We start from the raw sequence: 21,273 nt of genomic DNA on the forward strand, positions 1-21,273 counted from the left end.
TCATTGACAAAGGCAAACAGTAAATCCAGTGAACCAGTCAATTATAAAGCTGGTACAAAGGTTAGAAGGGAGCAGTAGGAAAATCATGTGTAATTACAATAATAAATTAAGGGATACTCACAAACACATGCATAAAAGAAAAATATAATGATGGAAACAAAAGTGGAGGAAGTGAGTAAAACTCATAGAGAATTTAGAATGCATTCAAACTTAAGTGACCATCAACTTACAACAGACTGCTATAAACAAAACTTGGTATAGATGAAGCACAAGATAACCACAAACCAAAAATCTACAAGAGATATACAAGAAATAAAGAAAAAAGAATTCAAACACAACACTATAGAAAGTCATCAACATACAAGAGAAGAGAGCAAGAGAATAAGAAAGGAACAGAGAAAAACTACAAAAACAATCAAAAAACAATAAAATGGCAACAACTACATACCTGTCAACAATTACTTTAAATGTATTATGGATTAAGTGCTTCAGTGAAGAGACATAGGGTGGCTTAATGGATAAAAAGATAAGATTTATACATATGCTGCCTACAAGAGACCCACTCCATATTGAAAGATACACAGAGACTAAAAGTAAAGGGACAGAAAAAGATATTTCATGCAAATAAAAATGGAAAAAAAAGCTGGGGTAGCAATATTTATATCACACAAAATAGACTGTAAAACAAGAGACAAAGAAGGGCACTAAATAATGACAAAGGGATCAATCCAGTAAGAAGATATAGCCCTTTTAAACATCTATGCATCCAGCTTAGGAGCACTGCAATATATAAAGCAAATACCGACAAACACAAAGGGATAGACTGACAGTAAGACAGTCATAATATGTTCAGACTCTAGGAGAGGCTGAGTTGTGTGGCAGAAACCATTTTTTCCTCACAGGACTATAACACCTCTTTGAAATAAATTTATTAGATCATCCACACATAAAATCTGAAGGAAACAATGTCCTTAAATAACTCACTGGACAATTTGATATTTTTAGCCCAAAGCAGCAGAACACACTTTTTTTTTCAAAAGTACAGAGAACATTTTCCAGGATAGACCCCATGTTAGTATCTATCTCAATAAATTTAGTCTCATCAAATTTAAGACTGAAATCATATCAAGTGATTAAAAAGATGGCAGTGGGGTAGGTGAAATTACACTCACCACCTCGCAGGTCCAAACTAGAATTACAACTAAATTATAGAACAGTCAACCCAAATAACCAACTGAAGACTAGCTAAACAGAAGTCATATAACCAAAGCTTTACAGAAGAAGCCACATCGAGACTGGTAGGAAGGACAAAGACGGAAAAAAGGCTGGACCCCAGTGTGGCAGTTGAGAATCCAAAGGGATAACTCAACTGCAAAGGTCCCTCCTGGAAAGCATGGGGTTTCAACCCCATGCCTGGCTCCCAAGACCAGAGCACCAGAGCCAGGAAGAGGAGCCCATATAACATCTGGCTGAAAAAAAATCTGTAGAGATTCTGTCCTCCATGGAGACACAGGAGTCTGCTTGAAACCCAGGTGCCCTCTTAAAGGGCCAGTGCAAAAAGTTTCATTTGTTGGCCACTTAGCCTGGTCTCCAGCAGAAGGAAGGTGGATCAGAGTAGGCTGGAGTCATACAAGGACAGAAAGGCATCCAAGGAGAAAAGACAAAGCAATATGCCCCAAATGAAGGAACAAGAGAAATCCCCAGAAAAAGAACTAAAACGGAGGAAAGCAATATACCAGATAGAGTTCAAAACAATGGTTATAAGGATGCTCAAGAAATATAGGGGAAGAATGGATATACTCAGTGAGAACTTATAAAAAAAGATAATAAACATAGAAAAGGACATATGAACCATATAAAAGAACCAGTCAGAAGAGAAAAATACACTACAAGGAATTAACATCAGACTTCTAGTCTGATGGAGAGGATCAAATCAGTGATTTGGAAGACAAAGTATCAGAAAACACTCAATTAGAGCAGGAAAAAGAAAAAAATAGATATAAAAAGTGAAAACAGTTTAGGGGACCACTGGGAAAATGTCAAACACAGTATCTGCATTAAAAGGGTACCAGAAGGAGAGGGTAGAGGGCAAGGAATTGAGAACCTATTGGAAGAAAAAATGATTGAAAACTTCTCTAATCTGGTGAAGAAAACAGACACACAAGGCCAAGAAAAACACAGTCCTAAAGAAGATTTACCCAAAGGGCCCCACAACAAGACACATTATTAAAATGGCAAAATTTAAAGACAAAGAAAGAACCTTAAAAGCAGCAAAAGAAAGACAGTTACCTACAAGGGAGCTCCCACAAGACAGCTGCTTTCTCAACAGAAACATTTCAGGCCAGAAGGGATTAGCTAGAAATATTCAAAGTGATGAAAAGAAAGGACAAGCAACCAGAATCACTTTACCCAGCAAGGGTATCATTTAAAATTGAAGGAGAAATAATGAGCTTCCCAGACCAAACAAACAAACAATCAAACCCTAAAGGAGTTTATTACCACCGAACCAGAATTACAAAAAATGTCAAGAGTGCTTCTTTAAGAAAGGAAAAAAAGAGTACCATAATTATAAAGAATATAATAGCAATAAATACATTCCTATCAATAATCACTTTAAATGTAAATGGCTTAAATGTTCCAGTAAAAAGACATGGGGTAGCTGGATGGATAGAAAACAAGACCTATCTATATATATGCTGTCTACAAGAGGCCTACTTCAGAATGAAAGATATACACAGCCTAAAAGCAAAGGGATGGAAAGATACTTCATGCAAACAGAAACAAAATGATGGGGTACTAATACTTACATCAGACTTTAAAACAAATGCTAGAATAAGAGACAAAGAAGGTCATCGCATAATACTAAAGAGATCAAACCAACAAGAGTACATACACCTTGTGAACATTTATGTATGCAACATAGGAGCACCTAAATATATAAAGCAAATACTGATAGCTATAAAGGGATAGATCAACAATAACAGTCATAGTATGGGATGTTAACACTCCAATAACATCAATGGATAAATCTTCAAAACAGAAAAAGAAAAAAAAAAAAGGAAACCGGTCTTAAATGGCAAACTTGACCAGATGATTCACTGATACATTCAGAGAATTCCATCCCAAAGCATCAAAATACAAATTCCTTTAAAGTGCACATGGAACATTTTCTAAGATAGACCACATTAGGACACATACACACACACACGCAAAACCCTAAAAATTTAAAAAGATTAAAATTACATCAAACAGCTTCCCCAACCAGAATGGTAGAAAACTAAAAATCAATTACCAAAAAACAAAGAAATAAACAAACAAACAAACCCTGAAAAACACACAAACAGATGGAGGCTAAATAACATGTTACTAAACAATGAGTGGGTTAATAATTAGACCAAGAAAGAAATCAAAAGATAGCTTCAGATAAATAAAAATGAAAACACAACAACCCCAAATTCACGGTACACAAGGAAAGCAGTCCTGACAGGGAAATTCGCAGCATTAGAGGCCTACCTCAAAACACATGAAAAACCTCAGATAAACAATTCAACCTTACACCTAAAGGAACTAGAAAAAGAACAACAAATAAAGCCCAAAGGGAGCAGAAGGAAGAAAATAATAAAGACCAGAGTAGAAATAAATGAAAGAGAGTTAAGAAAAAACAATAAAAAAGATCAATGGAACCAAGAGCTGTTTCTTTGAAAAGATAAACAAGATTGACAAACCTTTAACAGACTCATCAAGAAAAAAAGGGATAGGACCCAAATAAATAAAATCAGAAATGAAAGAGAAGTTAACAACTCACACCACAGAAATATTAAGGATTATAAGAAAATATTATGAAGAACTACATGCCAAAGAATTGGACAATCTGGGAGATATGGGTAAATTTCTAGAAACATATAATCTTCCAAATGGAATCAAGAAAGAAAACAAAGTCTGAAGAGATCGATTACAATTAGCGAAACTGAAGCTATAATAAAAAAAAATCCCAACAAACAAAAGTCCTAGAAAGTCCAACAAACATGGTGGCTTCAGAGGTAAATTTTACCAAATATTCAAAGGACTAATACCTATCTTCTCAAACTATTTCAAAAAATTCAAGAGGAATGAAGATTCCGAAGCTCATTTTACAAGGCCACTATTATCCTTATTCCAAAACCAGATAAAAACACTACAAAAAAAGAAAATTATAAGCCAAATCCCTAACGAACATAGATGCAAAAATCCTCAACTAAATGTTAGCAAATCAAATTCAGCAATACATTAAAAGATCATACATAATGATCAAGTGGAATTTGTTCCTGGGATGCAAGGTTGGTACAATATTCAAAAATCAATGAATGTGATATACCACATAAGCAAACTGAAGGATAAAAATCACAAGATCGTATCAATAGATGCAGAAGAAAAAACACTGACACAATATAGCACCCATCTATGAGAAAATTCTCAGAAAAGTAGCAATCTTCCCTCAAAATATAAAGGCCATATATGACAAACCTACAGCTGACATCATACTCAATGTGAAAATATTAAAAGCATTTCCTTTAACATGAGGAAGAAGACACGGGAAGTGCATTTTCGATATTCTTTTCAACACAGTATTAGAAGTCATAGCCACAACAACTAGACAAGAAGAATATTCAAGAATATTCAAATTGAAAAGGAAGAAGTAAAACTGTCATTATTTGCAGATGACATGATACTGTATATAGAAGATCCTAAAAATTTCACCAAAAAATTACTTGAATTGATAAGTGAATTCAATAAAGTAGCAGTATACAAAATAATATTCACAAATTGGATGCATTATTGTATACTAAGAATGAACTATCAGAAAAAGAAACTTAAAAGAATCCCAATTACAATTGCATCAAAAAATACATAGGAATGAATTTAACCAAAAGGGTAAAAGACCTGTACTCGGAAGATTATGTGACAATGAAGAAAAAATAAAGAAGATGTAAATAAATGGAAGCATACATTGTGATCATGGAGAGGAAGAATTAACATTGTTTGAATGACCATACTATGCAAAGCAATCTATAAATTCAATAAAATTCCTATCAAAATCTCAGTGGATTTATCAAAGAACTAGAATAATCCAAAAATTTATATGGAACCACAAAAAACAAAACAAAACAAAACACCCTGAATATTACACGCAATCTTGAGAGAACAACAAAGTTGGAGGTATCACATCGCTTGATGATATCAAACTGTAATACAAGGGTATAGTAAACAAAACGACATGGTATTGGCATAAAAACAGACATATAAATCAATGGAACAGCATGTGAGCCCAGAAATAAATCCACAGCTACATGGTCAGTTAGTCAATAGCAAAGGAGCAAAGAATATACAGTGGGGTAAAGACAATGTCTTCAATAAATAGTGTCAAGAAAACTGGACAGATACATGCAAAAAATAAAAATATGCCACTTTCTTACACCATATACAAGAATAAACTCAAAGTGGATTAAAGAGTTAAATGTAAGACTCAAACCCATAAAACTCCTAGAAGAAAACATAGGCAGTAAAATATGTGACATCTCTCCTAGTAATATATATTTTTTCTGATCAAGGGAAACAAAAGAAAAAAAAATGGGACTACATCATACTAAAATTTTTTTTCATAGCCAGGGCAATCATCAGTAAAACAAAAAGACAGCCTACTTAATTGGGAAAGATATTCTCCAATAGGGATCAATATCCAAAATTTATAGAACTTGTAACACCAAACAAACAATCCAATTAAAAAATGGGCAGAGGACATGATTAGACACTTCTCTTGTCTATTCTTGTCCTCTATGGAGGACATAAAGTGGGCTCATAGACATATAAAAAGATGCTCAATGTCACTAATCTTCAGAGAGATGCCAATTAAAACCACAATGAAATATCACCTCATCCCTGTCAGAAGAGCTGTCATCTATAAATCAATGAACAACAATTGTGGCAAGGATGTGAAGAAAAGGGAATTCTCATGCACTGCTGGTGGGACTGTAAATAGCTGCAGCATAGGAAATACAGTCAGTAATACTGTAACCATGTATGGTGTCAGATGGGTACCAGACTTACCAGTACAATCACTCTGTAAAATAAATAAATGTCTAATCACTTTTGGACTGAAAGAACAGGCCTGGGGGAACTTGGGTCCAAGACAAATGAAAGGATATCTAGCTCATGTGAAAACGTCATTGTTCTCCCTCACCCTGCCTAACCTCTCATTAGCAAATGATACTGTACAAAGTTAAATCTAAGAATTAACTATGTTCAAGGATGACAAAAATCGCACAACATTAAACCCTGGGAGGTAAAGCACAACGTTTTTAGATCATTTTATCGCTAGTTGTGGGATTATTTACATTTTGGTCTTGAGTTACAGGATTCATTAGATCTACTTAATTTTTTTTTTTGTTATTTCTAATAATTAGCCTAAATACTCAGCCCATGAAAGACAGACTGGATGGCTCAAGAGGCCCTCTTCATGTCTGGCACCACTTAGTCTAGCATTTTTGTACCTTTAATCTGGAAATTGTTTCCTAAGGAATGTGGTGCTGGGCACCAAGCTAAATCTCTGCAAACTGAGCCAGCCTGGCCTGGCCATGCACATTACCGTTTTATCGGTAACTGCACACCTGAGAGAGGGTTGAACAGCTCTGGGTTCTAAACTCTAAACCACTTTCTAGATGTCGACCATGGGCAACTGACCTGCCCTCCTTAATGTGTTTTAACGACTAAGTGATATAATGCACATATGACACCGTTATGCCTGGAATAGATAGGTAATCCTTCAACCTTGAGCAAGATTTAACACAAGCGAGCGCATATATATACGTACAGACAATACACGCACACCTGGCAGAATTAGAGAGAGAGAAGTCACTGAAACCACCTCTTCACCATTGCTCAGGGTGGTACTGGTCAAAGAAAAGATACTCTGCACTTGGGCTACAAAGCTCACTTTTAAAAGCAGCAATATTGGTCTAGGCACTATTTTTGAGCTATGTTTCTCGCGCCCCTGCCGACGTGCCTTTGGGGCTGCTGTGAATGAGGGTGGGAGCAGGGCCATGGGATTCCATGGGTTCTGGGCCACCCTCTCTGCAAACGTCCAGCGAGGGCAGCTGCGCTACTGTAACTGCTCGCAGTCAGGTCTGTGGTCAGGTTGCATCTGAAAGAAGTTCCCAGGGCCTTTGTTTGTTTAAAAGAAACCTCGTTTTGGGGCAAGGGCTCCAAGTTCTCCAGGCTCCTATATTTCAGAGCATGTGGGATCTGAGCCTGTGAAATTTTTACCTGCAACCAGGCAGATATGACAACCATGAGGAGAAGTGGCAGAGCTCCTAGCAACAATAACGGCCCAGTAACAGGTCCACAGAGAGAAGATCAAAGGTGTCAGAAGGAGGAGCCCCGAGCCTGTTATCTTTGAGAGGGACAGTGAAGGACAGGAAAGAAACCTGGATTTCCATCCCTTATCTACTACTAACTGGCGTGACGCCTTGGCTTATTAACCTCTCAGAGCCATTATGTCTCCATCTAGAAATGACCAATCAACCAACCTCCAAGAGCCCTCCAGACGTGAAGAATCTATAACTTAATAACTTACTTGGGCAGTTCCCTCTTGCCTCCTCCTGTCATTTCTGCAGTTTGTACAAAAGGAGCCTCATATACAGCACCATCGCCCCTCTTTTCTTTACAATTCCCACCTTTAGAAAAGACGCACATGCTGCCACCTCTGGTCCTTCCCCCGGTTACTGCAAGAGTTTGCCTCGAATCGGAAGGGAACGTCTAGTCATCAACCAGTGCCTACAAAATTTACCTTATCATCTAATCAACAGACCAAAGCAAATTATCTGTAAGCCTGAATGCAAACCAAGAGTTTAATCTGAGCCGTCTTTAGGATTAAAGAAGTAGGAAGATGGATGGAAAACTCTACTGAAGTCACAAGAGTGAGATTTCAAAATTTATAGATTGACCAAACAGTAGCCAACTTACTTTGAAAGGGCAGCCCATGAATAATGAATGTGGGGGCAGGGGGGGATGCAAAAGAAAATCAGGGGTCAGTTGGAGTATTTTTGAAAAATACAAGTAATACACACATACTTTATCATTGGTCAAAGTTTAGAGCAGTACCCAAGTGTATAGGAAATAGTGATCTAAATACGGTTTGGAAAACATACACTGATGTTGTGGCCTCCAGAGGCAGAGTCTACGTGTAGCAGCTTAGACTTAACAGGTCTGGGCTTATGTCCCAGCTCCGCGACTCACCAGTGGTAGGACTTGGTAACGTTATGTGACCTAAGTCTCAGTTTTCTCTCCTGTAATATGGGAGTAAAAACAGGACTTCTTCAAAAGCTGGGAGAACTGGATAAGGTAATGCTTGAAAGATACTTAGAACAGAGCTCAGAACATAAGTGCTACCTGAATATTCATAGTTATTTTCATTAAATAGTGTTCCTGCCTTTGTACATTCAGGATACCTAGGAGGAAGAGTAAAAGGACTGAAAATACAAGGTTTTTGTTTTATGGCTACTTTATTATCATGTTTCAATTAAAATCCAAAGGATTTTATAGAAACAGCCCACCCAAACCAGGCCGGTGGGGAGGAGAAAAAGATCTGACCTCGAAGAAGGTAATTCCTACAAAACATGCTCATGAGAGCTGAGTATTGTGCTCAGGTCAGGAAGCCGTTTTCAGTGGATGTTGGGAATCTTCTGCGTGAACTCTCCGATGCTGTGGAGGTTATTGGTGGAGATATGGTAAAAATCTGTTCTGCTACCTGTGTGTGTGTCCTCCCTACACACACCAGCACACACAGCAGCTCCTCTCCCGCAGGCAAACATGTGGATGGAAGGATATCCTCGTTCAGCTGTGAGGGAGCATTTGCTCCAATCTTTCAAAGGACCCTGGCTATTCAGCACCGGATATGAGTGCGCATCCTACGAAGAGAATGTTCTCAGGAACTGTGGCTCATCTGTCCACACAGATGGAACACTGATGACCAGCCCACTGATCTCAGGAGACAGAGGGGTGCTTTCCTCTCTGAGACGAGGGGAAATTTGAAACAAACAGCACCCCAAAGAAGAAAGAAATCTGTTATCCTAAAAGTAAGCAAAGGAAATGACAATCTGTTCAGGCTTTCAGGGAAAAATAAAATAAAATAAAGAAGTATTCAAGGCAGATACGTAAAAGCGGTTAGGAAAAGTTTTGGCAGACACCCAGGAATAAATATGAAGAAAACGTTTGAGCTCTCCTGTATGATGGAGAGATATTTCTTTGCAATACAGATCCTCAATTATGAATTCCCTTCTTAAAATATGTCCTAAGAGACAATGTGAAATAATGCCACACTGCAGATTTCAGGATAAACGTGTGGTGCCTGGAGATGGTCTCAGAGAATTAAATGTGATTTTCAGCATGAAAAATGAATGCTTGGCAAACTTTTCACGAGGGTCAGAAATTGTAAAGACAAAACAGTTCACTTAAAAGAGTATGGAAATGGAAGCTTTTCGAAAAGCAAGCACCTTCGCATGGTAGCGACACGTGTCCGGGACAGCTTTCCCACAGGCCGGGTGCCATGGCGCCAGGCGCGCTCGCCACAAGGTGAAGAGTACAAGTATCATGGGAGAGGGGGAGGGGGAGAGAAAAGGAACGGCTGGTTATAAAAATTAGCAGCAGTGTCTAGTAAAATACCTACTTGAAACTTGTGTTTATGAGTAACTCATACGGTTTCCATTTCTTAAACTGTGGAAGGAGGGGGCTTATCTCCCTGGCTCTGGGACTGTGGTTTTCCAGGGCAGTACTGAGGGGGCTGGCCTAAGTGGGAACAAAGCCATGCCTATGAGAGCTGATGGTGATACTTCTTTTTCAGTGTTTAAAATTTCATCTTTGGGAAATCATTCATATCGGTTATAAATTGCCATTCTGTTTGGTGCTCTTTCATAGGCAAATATTCCTTTACTAGGAACACCTGACAGCAAAAATATATCAGTATTGATGACTTTGGAGGGTTTTATTTCCCCAATACAAGAGTGGAAAGGGACAAACATTTTATTGTCTCAATTTTGACTCAGGCCTGTCCTACTCAAGCAAGTCCAGAAACATCCATTCCACAGCAAAAGATGTCACGACCCTCCCCAGCACACAGTCCAGTGTAAACACACCCAGGCAGGGGCCGGGCCCTCGGGCAGTGCCCGCAGGACCGTTCCCGCCTGCAGAGCCCTGGAATCCTGCTGCCATTAGACCTAAAAGGGAGAGGACAGGCAGCAGGTACCAGAGAACTCTCAAAGGCTGGAGGCAGACACAAGGAGAAGATAAAGGGAGAGCACAAAAGAAAGGATGAAGACAAAGAAAAAAAAACAACTAACTAAAAAACACTTGTGATTTATACCAGCGTAAGGCAATGTGTTTTCAACCCTGAAGCTGGCAGGCGCCTATCAAACCACTTGTCTGTACGGAGAGATCAGATAGCTGGCATCCTCATTGTTATATTAGTTATTAATAAACTCCCCAACAATGGGAGGAAGTGCTAGCATTCAGAGAATGAGAATGTGAGAAGCGCTGAGTAATGCATGGGGACTGATCCCAGGCGAGGCGAGGCCCCATGCCGAGCACAGCTCTGTCTTCTCCAGAACAGAAACTATCAGAGCTGAGGTATAATAGCACACCGCAGAGCGAGTGAGTGTGTGTGAGTGTGTGTGTGTGTGTGTATGTTAAAAAACCCAAATCATCACCACATTCTCCACAATGCTGCTGATCACAGTGAAGATGACTCAACTGCCATCTCATTCCTATTTATAGACACAACATGTCCTTTTGTTTTGTAGAGAATGGGTGGCTTACGCCCTTACACTTCTATTCAAGAAGGTCAACATCAGTCTTTTTGTTCCATTCCTTTAAGAAAGGATGCACAGTAAGAGTTTGTGTTTGGGTGGTTAATGTAGTAAGTCGCACAGGCCTGCAGAACACTGGGTTTTCCTCAGCCAGTTGGTGCCATTTTCCTTAAATGGCTGAGAACAAAAGCTCATCTCCCTTGGCTGCTACACTCCCACCGAAATCAAAATTGTTCTGTGACAGCAGATCCCAGAAAGAATGCTTCGGACAATGCTACATGCTCTCCACAAACAACAAATCGGTTATTGTTTTCTTTGTTCTGCTATTCTATTTGTTCCTCCTCTAATCCTTTCTAAGATTTCAAAAAATGGGGTGGGGGGGGGAAGAGAGGAAAACACCTTTCCATGTTCCCACAAAGAAGGATTTTTGGATGCTTGTCTCAAACTCTGAAAGCATCATAACCAAATTGTGTGAAGTCATAGTTGTCCTCTCAAACCCTATTTGAACCTCCAGGAAGTGACGACCTGAAACCGAAGAGCAAAGCAAAGCTCTCACAGGACAGAGAATGCAATGAGTCCTGCTAACCTCCTGCCGCGGCCAGGCAGCAGGTCTACTGAGCACCCGCCATGCAGAGCGTATGGAGGGCAGGGGGCAGTGCTCTGCCGGCCTGGCTTGGGGGAGCCGCCTCAACATCCTCTCCTCCAGGGCACTCCGGAAGACCAGGCCATCTCTCAGCAGATGTGTTCTGGGGACAATGGTCCTCACATCCTTTCAAAGCCTGGCCACCAGAGCCCCTTCACCAATGGATTCTGGGCATGGGTTCCATAATCTTCCTAGGGTCTGTATCCCATTCAGTGCTGGATCAGAAGGTGAGGACTTCATCGCTTTTATTCTGACAGATGCCCTGGAGCTCCGAACCGCCTCTGAGGGTCTCTACCAGGATACGGGACTCTAGAGCTCATATGCGGGAGCTGTGCGCATCACCACCAAAGAATTAGGGTGTTCTGACCCCACGCCTTAATACATAATTCCAACTATGTGGACCTTTTTTATTTCAAATTTTAGCTGCTGGCTCACAGCATGATTAACTGTGAACTTCTGACTTCTTTAATAGATACCAAGGTTGTTTCATCATCTCTTTAGCATCTTAGACTTTAGATGCCATGTACTGGACTTCAGTAATTTCAAAGGAAATTATATCGCCCTTAGTTAAAAGGGACATCACCTTCACAGTTATGAAGAGCTTGGAAATATTGTATCTCTGTTTTATGTCAATAAATAGTATTCAAACTGTGAGGAGAGGAGCTATAACTTTTTGAATGCTGTGTCTAGTCCCTAGCAAAGTTTGGGAGCTGGAAAAATATGCTTATACCATAGAAATATCACAGTGTTAGTGTTACATGGCTCAGTTATGTCACAATCTGGGTACAGACAAGGGTGGAAGGATGAATGAAAGGTAACAAAGGACTCCATTTGCAGCAGGAGCCTGACCCGACAACATTGACTTTCAAAGGTCTAATGCCAGCATGACAAAAGCAATACACTACACTTTGAGGGAGAATGTTGGCGGCAGGTATATGAGAGTTTTTGGCAAGACCCAAGATAACATCTACTCTGGGAACACAGAAGGTTCCTAAAATGGGGTGTAAGAAAAAGCAACCTGCTCAATGGGAGAAATTAATTGCACCCCATATAGCTGGTCATGTAAACTAGCCCAGCAGGCCACCTAGCACAGGTTAGCCTTTGTTAAGAGTTTATAACTTTGCTTCAATTAACCTGTAATCCCTCTTAGATCACTCTAAAATTTATAAGGTTTGTATAACACTCTTTTGCAATTTGCTGAAAGATTCACACAAAGACCAAGACTTAGTCAGATGTTTAGCCATACCTAGGCAATCCCTGATATTGATCATTGCTAGGAAAGTTTTTCAGGAACAAGCCTAAGATGTTTGTGCAGGACCAAGGGTAGAACCAGTTGGAACCACATGAGACCAGCTGGAGCGGCCCCAGGACCCCACAGTGACCTCGTCAGGAACCTTCCTCACTATTCCCTCATTCCACTACTAAAATCTTCTCCCAGGGGTGGAAATTTTCCACCACATTTGAACATGTGATGTACATATGAACATGTTTCCTCACTGACCATGTGCTGGAACATCCCCACTTACACATGCAACGATGAAGTCTACCTTGGTATTTATGCATGGCTTCCCCCAATAAAGATGGATTACGTACGTTGCTCAGGAAACACTGGTCTGGGAACAATCCCAGTGTGTCCTTGCTTGCTCGATAATAGTAAAGCTCCTTCTCATAACCTCATCTCAGAGTTGTCTTTTGGTTGACAACTATTAAACCCTTGGACTTGGTTCAGTTTGGGAACAATCCAGGGTTACTATCCAAAATACACAAAGAGCCCATTCCATACAATTCAATAGCGGAAAAACAATCTGATTTAAAAAATGGGCAGAGAATCTAAATAGACATTTTTCAAAAGCAGACAAACAGATGGCCAAAAGGTACATGAAAAAAATGCTCAACAACATGTGTCATCAAATTAAAACCACAATGAGATATCACCTCACACCTGTTAGGATGGCTATTATAAAAAAGACAAGAAACAACAGGTGTTGGCGAGGATGTAGAGAAATGGGAAGCCTTGTGCAGTGCTGGTAGGAATGTAAATTGGTGCAGCCACTATGGAAAACAGTATGGCTGGTTCTCAAAAAATTAAAAACAGAACAAGCACACAATACAGCAATTCCTCTTCTGGATATTTATATGAAGGAAACAAAAACAGCAACTTCACCCCCATGTTCACAACAGCATTATTCACAACAGCGAAGATACGAAAACAACCTAAATGTCCATCACTGAACGAATAAATTACAAACCTGTGGTGTGTATATGTGTACATGCATATATGTATATGAACACGCAGTAGAATATTATTCAACCATAAACAGAATAAAATCTTGTCATTTGCAGCAACATGGATGGACCTTGAGGGCGTTATGCTGCGTGAGCTAAGGCAGAGGAAGAAAACAGACTGGTGGTTGCCAGGGCGGGTCGCTGAAAGGGGTGAGGGAGTCAAAATGTACACATTTCCACTTATAATATAAGTAAGTCATGGGGATATAACGTAAACAAATTTTAAAATTTGTGTATTGAGCCCCTACTGGATGTCAGGTGCTGGGATAGAGGTAGAATAAAAATTTTTTCAAATGATGATTTCCTGAAATGCTTTTAAGGACTATTCTTTAGACACCTTTAAAAAAAAAAAAAGCATAAAGCAGTAGGTGAAGGAGAGAAAACAATCGATCAAGTAGGATACTAGGTTATAAGTACCGTATTTTGTGAACAAAAGGTAGAATATAGGGTCTGGCAAGTGTAGTAAGAAGAGTATTTACCACCAGGGCTGTCCTGAGGAGCACGCCCTGCCACTCTGTGGGAGCACATGACCAAAAGACACTTCAATGAGCAGTTAGGCAAGAGGACAGAAGAGGATGAAAAGAATGGGGCGGGAGCCTAGCCTATTTCCACATTGTGGGCCACGGGAAACAGGTGCCTTCCAGGTGGAATTTCCAAGGACTTGCATCAAGTGAAGGCATTTTCTCCTGGCACAAGAAAAGAGAGAGGGGCAGCAATCAGCAGCCCCAGAAAGAGTGGTGACCAGATCTGTGGATTCTAGAAATTCCCTTTGATGACTGTGGAAGTTTCCTGTCTTATAGCCTCTCCCTCCATTGCCCCATTGTCTTTCCTAAGCCAAAGAAAAGGGGTCTCCACACAAAGCCTCAGGTCACATTCAAGGACCGTTCTTGAGGCTCTAACCTGAAGGCCTGGGAGGAGCTGGAAGTGCTGCCTGGCCTGTCAGAGGCACGGCTCACACCTCCCAGCAGGCGGCCTTCGCGGCCTCCATCACACGTTATCGAACACAGAGAAATCACTTTAATATCTTGGAATAAAGAGGCTTCTTTTAGGGGTGGGGGTGGATTCAGCAGGAAGGCTTTCTCTCGCTTTACTCTAGCCCACCAGACTGATCATTACTGTCAAGGTGCTTTCTGTCTTAAAGATGCCTGGGTCTCATTTCTGATGGTCTAGGGATGTCACTTCCATGTCCAGGGTTTTGGGGCTCCTGTTCACAACCCCATCTACAACTGCTGCTAGGCTATTGCCTGGGTCCCGCCAGAGACAACGGACCTACGCAAATGGACCAAGCCCAGGGCACAAGTACAAAAGCGGGGACACCTGGGTCCTGTGATCCTAAGCACAGCCACCTCAGGCCTTCTCTCTTCTTCAGCAAGAAGAGGGGTCTCCAAGTGTGATCCGATCCCCAGACTAGCAGTATCAGCATCACTTGGGGACTTGTTAGAACCTGATAGAAATGCAAATTCTCAGGCTCACTCTAGACCTACGGAATCAAACACTCCAGGGCCGGAGCCCAGCTATCTGTGTTTGAACATGCCCTCTAAGCGGTTCTGATGCACGGGGAAGCTGGAGATGCCCCGAGCTGGATGACCCAGTCTCCTTCAGGGATAGGCATGCCACGTTCAGAAAGGACCTAGATTTCCCAATGGATATGCAGCCACAGCAAAAATGCACGTCGTGACAAAAATGTCACTTCGATGACAGTGAAGGAGGAGTCCAGCTCGTCTGTGACTGGATAAGGAGGCTGGCAGGTGGGACATGCCAGGCCGGACTCTGAGACTTGGGGTCTTGGCAGGGGTTAGCAGAGTGTAGAGGACAAGCACAGGGCTGGGCTCGGGCCGGCCCCTGGCCTTCCAGCAGGGGTTCGGGAGCGGCTGTAGCTCCAGGCAGGGGCTCAGGCTCTGAATGGCATTCTCTTTGATAAAAGACAGCATTCTCTAAGTCCAACTGTAAACCTCTAGGCCTCAGAAATAACAATTTGGCCCATTGTAGGACTAAAAAACCTTTGAAATCCTGAAGCAGGGAGGGGCTGATGGGGAGCCCTGCGGTGATCTGGCAGAGGCAGATCAAGGTTTTGTGGGGCCTGAGGCTTATATTATTTAGGTGACTCCATCTGAGAAAAAGAAATGTATTATGTTCGCAGATTTGGTGAAAACACATGGCCACATGAACACGTGGCTGGGGCCCTCCCAGGGCCTCAGAAAGGCCTGTCCAATGAGGGGCCCCAAGCCGAAGGGCTTAGCCCCTGCGTGAATCGGCGTCTCCGGCCAGGAAGGGCACACATCCTCTTCCTTGTCCCGGCCCTGCCTGGACTCCAGCAGCCCAGAGAACAACTAGATAGCTTTCAGCTTCTCCTCCTCTCCTGTCTCTTCTCCGTTTTTTCCTCCCACGTTGTTACATGCAGCCACTAGACATTGTTACAGAAACAACTCTGGAAGTGAGGTCAGGCAGAGACTTCTTGCTACACTTTCATGGCGCAGAGGCTAGGGCGCACTGACCCCAAGAACCATCAGACTGTGTGACCATGTGGCCCAGGGAGTGACCTGCATCACTAATATTTTCACTAACATTTCCAAGCAACGAGTGCCTCACTCTCTCTCTCTGCTTTTCCTCACGCTTTAGCGAAGGGAGTCTCTTCTTCTGAAGATGGCCAGATCTGAAACCTCAGAGCTTTCCTGTCCCTCCCAACATCTAATGACACAATGACTTGCCAAGGGTCCGCAGAAAGAGATAGCAGAATCAGGTCCTTTGACTCTCGGTATCAAAAGGCACTTAATTGCTCTACCACACTTAATGACAGCAAGTCTCTCCTTTCCAAATGATCAAGAGTGTTCTGGACTTGTTAAAGTTTCGAGTAGTTCCCTTGGGAACAGAATGTAGTGTCACTCAGCACCACGACCCTGACTATCAGCCCTACCTTAACGGAATTCTCCTCTAATGCCACACGAGTGAACCCCACCTGTTGTCCTTGAAGCGGACATTCCTGACAGCCAGCCGCTGGCGTTCAGAAGGCTCTGGAGGGTGCCTAAAGACACCTACATGACTAGCCATCTCCCCCGACCCCCCCGCCCTTTCCCAGTTCTGGCACTTTTCGCGGATTCCCATTTGACCCAAAGCCTCAGTCTCCAAACCAGCGCCAGCTCCTGGTGAACCTGCCAAGCTGTCTCCTCAGCAGCTGCTGGGTCCCCGCCTTTGCTGGAGCCACTCCAGGGCTGAAGCCAGGCTTCAGCGGGAACTTCTTTCACGGTCTCAGGAAGGTGGCTCCCAAACCCGAGGCTGTGCTTACCTGATGACAGGAGACTGCCGCTGCTGCCGCTTATAATCTTCCCTTTGCTCCCCATGTTGGCCAGCTTCGAGGTCTTCAGTGTTCCAGTCTCAGTCAGGTCGATGGCGATCTCACTCAGACTTCGTGCGGCATGGATTTTAGACTAGAATGAGAAAGGCAATCGGGCCATAAATGGACATTTGTTCGTCCGAGACAACAGTAATCACTCGCCTGCATGGAGTCCTGAAATTTAGCAACTGACTCATCTCCCAACCTGCAGCACTTTTGTTGGTGTCCCTTGGCCCCAATCACAGATCACCGAAGCTCGCTCTCTGCAGGAGCAGGTATGACTCAAGAGCTGACATAAGTGAAAATGTTCTAAACCTATTATTCTACAGGCTATACTGTCCGTCCTTAAGGGCAGGGACTTTGGAGTCAAACAGACCTTCTCCCCTCCCTCCCCTGCCTGGTCCACAGCTCTCAATAAACAGTAGTGATTACTGTATAACTATTTTGTGTTTAAAGAAGGAAGAAAACTATTTTTAGCCTTGTGAATGGCCTAAGAGCTATCTGAAACAAATTCATAAAATTTCAATAAATCCTGAGGTGAGTTAAACCTCTTATATTGTTGGCCATGTGACCATGCAAAGTTGAGAGGCCTGGAAAGTGCCAGAGCTCTAGACCTATAACCACAGGGTATGCAGGTGTAAAAGCTCATTTAGACCCTCGAGTCCCCCACCGGTAAGCACCTGATGTGATGCACTGCTTCAATTTTGAAATGTACGTGCCAAACTCTTCAGATTCTGGTTAACATTCCATTCCATTTATTCCACACATTAACTGGCCCAATTTGGCTAATAGCAACAGCAGGTGAGAATAATCAGAAGGGGAATTCTATATTCACAATTACATAATTGCATTCCTAAAAGTCACTGTTTGTAGGGAAGTCATCTGCTGTAATTACCATCTTTGGTGAGTGCAGTGGGTTAGCGTTTCCTGCATGTGCATTTGATGTTTGCTTTTTTTCCCTCTTCTGCAGGAAATCTATTTTCGTGATAATGCTTAGGCAACAGGCTTTATCTATGCTATGGATTTTATGGAAACCATTATAAATGCTGGAATAACCAATACATTTGCTAATCCTCCTGTGGCCCTTGGTGACAGCACACACAAGAATGGGACTAGGTGAGGTTTTCTGTCACTTCTCATGCATGTACACCTGGCTCGTGTGAAACCAAGTCTTTCCCACAGCGAGGAGAGGCTCACGGAGTGCAGATAAGGACACTGCCGAGGCAAAGGTACACCGTCTCCCGTACCTACACCCTGCGCCTAGCTGCCCTCAGCTGCCCAGCAGAGGCTGTCTAACCCCTGTGGCTTTGCCCTTCCTCTGGCCTCTGTGTCGGTGCTGACGTCAGTGAAAGACAATGACTTCCAACCACTGAGCACTTTCCTCACATTAACAAAATGAAAGTGTGAGCAACCAAGGAAATGCTGAGACTTTTTGCTTGTTTTGTTCACCGGCCATGAACTAACTGCCTTCCTCCTTGCTCTCTCAATCCCACTGGTCCTTCCTTCCACTGACAACTCCTTTCTGACCTCTGATTTGGTCCCTGCATCCAGAACCAGGTCACCTTCAGCGTAGGGCCTCCTTGTTCATAAAACAGTCGTGCTGCCAGGCCCTTGGAGGGTGCTGGCTGGCAGAAGACGCAGGGAGGGCCTTTCACTTAATTTGGCACAGCGTATCGACAGCACCTACTGGGCTGACTCTTCCTCCCCACAAGCACAGAAAGCACAATCCATGACTTCCTTTCTTTCAGCGCTGGTTTACCAATGCCCACGCTTTAATAAAAAGGGGCCCGTGCTTACAGTTACATAATAAGAACCCATGAGGACATAGGCCAGTTCAGCTTGGTGGTGAAGGGCCTGCGCTCTGAAGTCAGAAAGATTTGAGTTCGAATTCTGACTCTTCCTCGTTCATCACTGTTTAACCTTGATCTTCAGCCTCTGACTTTCAGATTGCTGCTTTTAAAGCGGAGATCCTAAAGCCCACATCACAGAGTTGTGACAAGGACTAAATTAGATAACACAGACAAAGGCCAATGGAATCGGAAAAGAAATAGGCTGTAAGTCAAGGCCTGACAGTAATTTGCTAAATGAGGTTTAACTGGTGACTCAACATGATATTGTGGGGATCTCACTGATCCCGTGGAAGGCCTGTCCCCACTCCTGCCACATGCATCAGCCTCAGAGGCAGAAAACAAAATACAGAAAAGTAACCAACGGAAACCCTTCCCAGGGAAGACCAGATGCACAGGAGGCTTCCCTCTAGAACGGAAATATTCACAGTGACCGAATAAACCAGTGGAGGAGGCTAAGAGGGAATGAATACTGATTGTCTCCCTGCAAAATCAAGTCTCTGGGCCACCCCGGAAGAACTTCTACACTTCTGACCATTTTGCTATGAGGGTCTTGCCGTACAAAGTGTTATTATTGCTATCCTGTCAGCAAAGTTTAGCTGTACCCTATCATGCCTTCACTCTGCCTTTGGTCTAGATGGAATGAAGACTAGCAGACTGGATCAGGAAATAAAAAGAAGGAAAGACGTTTGGATTGGAGGCCATGTCAAGAAGTCTCCACTCTGAGTTCAGTAGAAAGGTATCTAACATTTACTCTAAATAATCTGAGCTTTCAAAGGTTTTCCTCTGAAGTCTACAAGATGTTCCTTGGCTCTGGCTACAGAGGTTGCCGGGATCCAGCTGACAGCATTTCTGCTCTCTGGGGTCAGCACACATGTGTTACCAACTGTAACTGGTGCCTGCACAGCCTCTCATTTGGGATATGCCCCAGGAAATCAAGCAATATCAAAATATAGCCTCCCCTTCACTATGTCTTTGGTGGAGGGGGGTGGGGGAGAAAGACACAAAGAAAGAGAGAAAGAGAGAGAGGGAGAGATTGGTTTTCTTAAATGATTTACATAATGGCCCTGAACGAAGAAAATAACCAACTACCAGAGGAAGAACATGAAACTTCTTGGTTACTCACGCTGCTGACTCAAACCACTAGACCACACTTGTTTCTGGGGTTGATAGGCATCACTTGGGAGGCCTGGCTTTTCTGAAGCACTTCAGAGAAAGGAATGGTTGGCATGGCCTGATACGGTGGAGTGTGAAGCAGCGGACAGTGTGCCAGCCAACGCTGGCTGCTCAGAAATACCTGGAAGCTCTTCAGCCCACGCCCGTCAGCCTTCACTCACCCAGAGGCCATTCTGCCCACCAAGGTGGTACACATCACAGTTGCATAAAGAACAACATTCCAGAAACAAAAGGTGTGGCAATGTAACTCTTACGGGGAATTATATTATCTCTGATTTAATTTGAAGAACTTTTAGAGAATTTAAACTTTACGTAAGTGATGGCCAGGCAATAGTATATTGGATTAATAATGATAATAATAAAATATAGCACATATCTCCTAAAGCAATTTCACAAACACTGTGTCTTTGGACCAATCAATAACTTCAGTCAGGAATTTCCTTTCCTATTCTCTAATTGAGGAAAACAAAGCAGGGTCACAGAACTGGAAAACAGAGTCCTTGGCCTTCCACATGGGGAAGCTGTTCCTCACCTGTCCCTGAAGGTGGAGGAACTGGCTCCTAGAAGAAACGCAAGGGCTCCGGAGCTCAGTGTGCACTCAGCCTGCCCCCGGGAGCGTGTGCCCTGCCTTCAGTCCGGGGTTGCTGAGGCCGGCTGAAATTTTCTTACTGCTGTGGGCATTTGGTTTGGCCTCTTAAAGGACATCTTGTTCATGTGGTCTTTGATCATTACTTTTTGAGGTTTACTTATTGCATCAGTGGGCTGCCCAGTAAGCTTGATGAACAAGGCTTCTCTACCTGCACAGTAAGACCACCTTTGAGAATGGGGCTACAGAGCCCTAAGAATGGCTTCCTGAGTTACCCAAGAGACTATCTGAGGAAAAAAGAAAAAACTCCAAACAAGCAAAACAGCAAGGGGTGGGGGGAGGTGTTCAAACAGCTGATGTATGATCCTTAGGGTGAAATATTCTTTTCTTCCCCTGTTCAAAACTGGTATGAGTGCGTGAGGGGGTCCGCCTGTAAGAGGAATTGGCAGTGGGGTTCAGGAGGAGGGCCCCCACGCAAAAATGCAGAGGACGGAATCCGTGTTCTAAGGTTCCGACCTCCAACTCCTGCTGCTAGAGGGCAAACTGCTGACCCCCACCCACTGACTCAG

At 42.7% G+C, this 21,273-nt stretch overlaps 1 protein-coding gene across 1 annotated transcript in view; it reads right to left on the minus strand.

The window, feature by feature from the left end:
- The window catches only part of FRMD4A (FERM domain containing 4A), a 208,710-nt gene that overhangs the window by 35,174 nt on the left and 152,263 nt on the right, over positions 1–21,273 (minus strand). The window contains exon 14 of the mRNA XM_054593170.1: positions 17,048–17,189. Within this exon, the coding sequence (XP_054449145.1) occupies positions 17,048–17,189 (142 nt within the window). The remainder of the gene's footprint in view (positions 1–17,047; positions 17,190–21,273) is intronic.

The sequence above is a fragment of the Pteronotus mesoamericanus genome, unplaced genomic scaffold, assembly GCF_021234165.1.
Source record: "Pteronotus mesoamericanus isolate MK-2021 breed Mesoamerican mustached bat unplaced genomic scaffold, CSHL_Meso_final contig_130, whole genome shotgun sequence".
NCBI classification, from domain to species: Eukaryota; Metazoa; Chordata; class Mammalia; order Chiroptera; family Mormoopidae; genus Pteronotus; species Pteronotus mesoamericanus.